Here is a 6,000-nt window from a genome sequence, read left to right on the forward strand (position 1 = left end):
AAAGAAACTTGGATAGCTCAAAACACAAACACGCAGAGCTTTAGAATCTGAGAACTTACCATGATTCCTAATGGCTGCAAGAGAGCAGTGGACACAAAGGGCCTAACGGTACCTTACTGGGTCCCCTTGGTGCTCCTGGTGGTCACTGAAAGCTGTACTTCAAATCCCACTTCTGATGCCAGCTGTTTGAAGCAAAACCTTACACAAATTAAATTTAACAGAACTTAATTGATAAAACAGTTTGTGAATCAGGCAGCCCTGAACCAGAATAGATTCAGAGGGTCTTGACTTTCTTTATTTGGTTGCAATTAGCTTGCAACCTAAAGCATAAAAGGTTGTTTCTGTGCCTTTTGGCTGATGAAGAGTGATCATCTTTTTTCCTTTAATTAAGATGTGTTGCTGTCTCTTCTCAGCCATACATGGTATTGAGTTTTAGATTAGAATGGGAAAGCCTAGTTTTCTGGCTAGATAATTTTTGGTTATATTACACATTTTCTGAACATCTTCAGATACTTCAGCATACGAGGATAAAAACCACGTAGCAAAGCCAAATGAAAATTATTTTTTGTTTTATTTACACTGGAGTGTTTCATAATTCATGTGGATAATTGTTAGGGCAATGAAAAATCACTTTTGGAATACTAACCGATAATCATGTGATTGACTAGAGGCCGAAGTGTGCTATGTTCCATGTAGATAATTTTTTGAAATAATGGCTTCATTAAGATACAATTCACGTATTATACAGTTCATTCATTTAAATTGTACAATTTGGTGCTTTTTAAAATATTCATGTAGTTATGCAAACATCACCACAATTTTAGAACATTTTTATCATCCCAAAAAGGAAACGCTCGTACCCATTAGCAGTCATTCCCTAACGCCCAGGCCTAGGCAACCACTAATCCACTTTCTCCATTTAGATCATATTTTTTAAATAATTATTTTCCAAATTATAATGTAGAGCACATTTGGAAATTTTCTGCTTATTATAGTGTGACTATTCAAAAACTAGTGCTTTTCTTGCATAGTAATCTATTGATTTTCAGGTTAACACCTTTGTTATTTTTCAGGTTCTTACTTAGCACTAGAAGAAATTAATTCTTAAACGGCATCTTATTGTTATTGTAGGGATGAGCGAAGAGCCTCTCTGTTTACTCAATTTTAGGAACACTCTTTTTGGAATTTAATTCATTCCTAAGGCAGAGAAGACAGGGAACAGTATACTAAACCTAAAAAATAAGCAAAAATATTATTTGTGTAAAAATTTTGGTTTTATTGAGATACATTTCTGACTGAAAAATAATGAAATCATGTTGTTATTTTGAATTATAAGTATCAGGTATTCATCTGATTATGCCTAGGTTAATTTTCTTGCTTGTACTATTTATACTATTTAATATTTGGAAACTATTTTAAAATAAGCTTTTTTTTTGCTCAAATCTGCCTTTTCATTTTCTGAATTCAGAGCCACCTTAATAGCTTTTTAGAGTTTTCAGTGAAAAAATAAGAAGAAATTTCTACTTTTGGAAATTTTTAGACTTGTGTATGTATTTTCACATCTTTAATATGATTTTCAAGGGATTATGAGCAGACAATGCTACTTGTATTTATAAGGTTTAAAATACTTAATTTGAATTAATCTCTTTTCAGATTCTCTGCAATGACTGTAATGGACGATCCACTGTTCAGTTTCATATATTAGGCATGAAATGTAAGATTTGTGAATCCTATAATACTGCTCAAGCTGGAGGACGTAGAATTTCACTGGATCAGCAATGACGAGCCTACGCAGTACTGGAGAACTTGGCATTTTCTGATATAGAAAAAGGCTTTCCTTGGTATCGTGTTATCATGTGTTGTCATCTATGCATTAGAGTTGATGTGTTTTGTACTAGTGTCACAGCATAAAATCATAGTGCAAGTACGTAAGGATTCAGGGTCTCTTGATAGACTTATCATAGCTCTATATTGAATGAAAGCCACTGTGCTTGTGTTTTGATTGGAAATACCTTTAGTGTCAGTATTTTGGAAGCCAATGATGTTTGCCACTGATACATTCATAGAAGTGTATTATATTTTCATGAAACTTTGCTTTAAGTGACACTACGCACGCAGTTCATTTCTAGTTCTTGATAGAACTGCACTTAATTTTCAGTAGTAGTCTTGACTTTTTAAGGGCTGTGTTATATTAAGTTCTCCCTTACTGTTAAAACCTAATTAAATATGCTTTAGAATTTTCTAAGACAGTCCTCTGGATCCTCTAAATGTGAATTTTGATGTAATAACTGCTAATAAAATTATATTGAAACAGTGTTTTATAGAAAGTTTTTTCCAAAGTTTTCTATGTTTGGCTCAATTAGGGCAGTATCATCAGTTCTATAATGTAAAAGAAATTTTCTTTCTTTTGAGGTATTCCGTAAAAGTAGTTGGGAAAATTATTATGTAAAATAATAAGACTCTTCCAAAGCCTTAATAAAAACATCAACATTGAAAACAGTTTTTTTTAGGTTGCCCAAAATTATTTCTTCAAAGAGTCATTCATTCCTTCATTTAGCAAGTATTTATTGAGCAACTGCTATGTGGCAGATATGTTTCTAGATGCTGTAGAGACAACAGTGAACAATAAAGATAAAAGTCCTTGTCCTCACAGCAGTACATTCTAGTGTTCATCATATTTGATCAATGTCCTCATTTTTCTTTATGCAAGGAGTGGATGTCTTATTGTAAATGAATAGAATATTTCTTCCCTAAGCGTGTGAAAATAGGGGATGGATGAGTGGGAAGGGCATGGGATATTCCTGGCAAGAGCTCTGATTTCATAATACTTTTTTGGGCTCATGTAGTGGAATTAAATATACCTCTTACTTCAGGAACAAAGTTAACAAATATGTTTGATGATCCAGCCGACTTTGACACTATTATCTCCATAATAGCTTTACCATTAGGCTAGGATGTAAAATGTACATTTATCAGTTGATAAGTACCTATTGAGCACCAGTTGTATTTCCAACTTTGAGCTATTTGAATCTTCTTTGAATAAGGAAGTTAGCCTTTTAACTAGAAAACCTAAGAGTTCTGGCACATTTATTTCTTCTTTTGTTGAAATTTATTCACCTAGATAAAGGCAGCAGTTTGGGACTCAGATCTTTATTTTATCCCACCTTCTTGTCTTCTGTATTCCACTCTTCTTATGTTCTTTCCCTTCATCTGTTTCCTTGGCCTGGCCAGAGCAGCAGTGCTGATCTTCATTTGGGAAAGGATGTTCCTGGGTATTACCAATTAGTATACAGATAAGGAAAGACTAGTTTTCCAGATCTAATACTTTTTTTTTGAAGTGGTTTTGCTCTGTCATTTAGGCTAGAGTGTAGTGAAGTGATCGTAGCTCACTGCAGCCTTGACTTCCTGGGCTGAACTGATCCTTCCACCTCAGCCTCCTGAGTAGCTGGGACTACAGGTGTGTGCCACCATGCCCAGCTAATTTTTAATTGTTTTGTAGAAACAAAGTCCAGGCTGGTCTTGAACTCCTGGGCTCAAGCATTTCTCCTACCTCAGCCTTCCAAGGGCTAGGATTACAGGCATGAGCCACTGTGCTTGGTCCAGATGTATTACTTTTTATGTTTGGTATTATTCTGCCAAACCAATCATGTTATTGTTTTTAATCATTGAATCATTGGATCTTTAAATAGGAGTGAGTATATAATAATAAGGCTCTTCTGTTTTCAACATCTGTGCTGGGTCATGCATTAGCATTAATTACTATAATGATTCTGTGGGGTAAGTGTTGTCCTCATAGACAAGAAAGCTGAGGTTTAGAGGTTAAAATGACACATTGGGGGTAAATAACAGACACTATATGTTGGAGTTGGGAATCAGATCCAAGTCTGACTCCAAACCCACTTTTACCACATTGCTTTTGACCTAAACTTCCATTTTGCTAAAATACCCCTCACAGCTAGTCATCTATATCATTGAAGAGCTCATGATTTGATAGATTAACCTTTCATTTTTTAGGTGACTCTAGTTAGAAAGTCTTATTTCACAATCTGATTGTTTCTTTAACTTAGGATCCAAACATGTCCAAAATAATGCAGAGTACATATGCAATCACTCGTTTATGCTGTCCAGTCATGCACTTAAAGCAATTTTCAAATGTACTTAAAGTCTCTAGGCTTCGGTACCCAGGGTTGCTTCAAGTATTTGTTCATGACACGTCAACTTGATGATTAAAATCCTTCAACAATTCTCATTCACAATCAGAATAAAATCCACATCCCTTACCATTCAGTATGCAAAACTTAAAATACATAACTTTACCCTTAAATATTTTTTCTTTCTCTGACTTCATAAGTATAGGTTATACCTCTATAAGAAAGAAGGTAAAAAACTCTGAACAATCCCTTCTTTCAGAGAGAACTACTGTTAACATTTTAACAGACAACTTCATTCTTTTCCTATTCTTTTTTATAATGCTTACAGGAATGTTAAATACTTAGACAGATCTTAAGTACACTAGAATTATCTGTCCCTGAAATAAGTTAGGTTGCCCTGCCGCAGAATTTGTGTCTATAGTTTATTTGTATTATTTTTGAAAAAAGTAAAATAACAATACTCTTATGAATTTTTTGGTGCATAGCATCTCAGCTTCTTTTATCATTAAAGATGTATGTATCAAAAAAAAATGAGTGTATATCAAGTTGTTCATTTCTTAGTTTCTGGGGTCTTCTTAACCAGTACATAGAACTCTGTATGAATTAACTTTAGCTTATGTTTGAAGTAGTAGTTTGTTTATAGTGTCATGGATTTTAAAATCAAACTCAGTTTTTATTTCTTCACTAAAACCTATTTTCATATGATATACATGTTAAATTTCCCTTTTATTTTGGTTATGCATCAAAATAAATTTACTAAGTACTAAAGAGCCAACATTATTTTATAAGTGCCTGGCAATAGGTATTCACTAGTTGAATAGTTTAATTTGAAATGAATTAATTTTAAATGGGAGTTGTTCAAAACTATGCCACTTTATTTTTCTTTTGTCCTTTGTGTTATTAAAATTTTAATTGATGATTGTGTATATTATATATATGGAGTACAATGTGATGTTTTGATATATGTTTACAGTGTAGAATGATTAAATCAATGTAATAAATTTATTGCCTCATACCATTTTTTGTGGTTAAAAAACCACTTAAAATCTACTCTCTTAATATTTTTGAAATGTACAATGCATTATTTATTATACTCACCATTCTGTGTAATAGATCAGTAAAGTTTATTCCTCTTGTCTGACTGATATTTTGTACCCTTTGATCAGCATCTCCCCTTTTCCCATCCACTTCTCTCTCCCAGCCTCTGGTAACCACCATTCTACTTCTATGAATTCACCTTTTTTTAGATTGCACAGATAGCTGAGATCACATAGTATTTACCTTTTTGTGCCTGGGTTATTTCATTTAGTATAATGTCTTCCAGGTTCCTGTCACAAGTGACAGGATTTCTTTCTTTTATAGGGCTGAATAGTATTCCATTGAGTATATATGCCACATTTTGTTTTCATTCATATGATGATGGACATTAAGATTGCTTCCATATCTTAGCTGTTGTGAATAATGCTGCAGTGAACGTGGTGGTACAGATACCTCTTTGACACACTGACTTCAGTTCCTTTAGCTATATGTCCAGAAGTGGGATTGCTGGATCATATGGTAATTCTATTTTTAGTTTTCTGTCTCCATGCTGATTTTAATACTGGCTGTTTTAATTTACATTCCCAATGTCAGTGCACAAGTGTTCCCTTTTCTCCACACCCTGTCAACACTTTTATCATTTTGATAATAGTAATTCTAACAGGTGTAAGGTGATACCTTGTGTTAATTTGCATTTTTCTGATTAGTGATGATGAGCATCTTTTCATATATTTGTTGGCCATTTGTATCTTTTTTAGGAATATCTGTTTACATCCTTTGCCCATGTTTTAATTGAGTTCATTTTCTTATT

General features: G+C 33.5%; 1 protein-coding gene across 6 annotated transcripts in view; it reads left to right on the top strand.

Moving 5' to 3' along the window:
• RCHY1 (ring finger and CHY zinc finger domain containing 1) overlaps positions 1-5,152 on the top strand; it is a 35,235-nt gene extending 30,083 nt beyond the window's left edge. For all 6 annotated transcript variants that reach the window (XM_063809547.1, XM_517222.6, XM_001154449.6 and 3 more), the window contains one exon: positions 1,654-5,152. In XM_063809547.1, coding sequence (XP_063665617.1) covers positions 1,654-1,782 — 129 coding nt within the window. In that variant the 3' untranslated portion in view covers positions 1,783-5,152. The remainder of the gene's footprint in view (positions 1-1,653) is intronic.
• Positions 5,153-6,000: the final 848 nt, after the last annotated feature.

The sequence above is a fragment of the Pan troglodytes genome, chromosome 3 (assembly GCF_028858775.2).
Source record: "Pan troglodytes isolate AG18354 chromosome 3, NHGRI_mPanTro3-v2.0_pri, whole genome shotgun sequence".
Lineage (NCBI taxonomy): Eukaryota > Metazoa > Chordata > Mammalia > Primates > Hominidae > Pan > Pan troglodytes.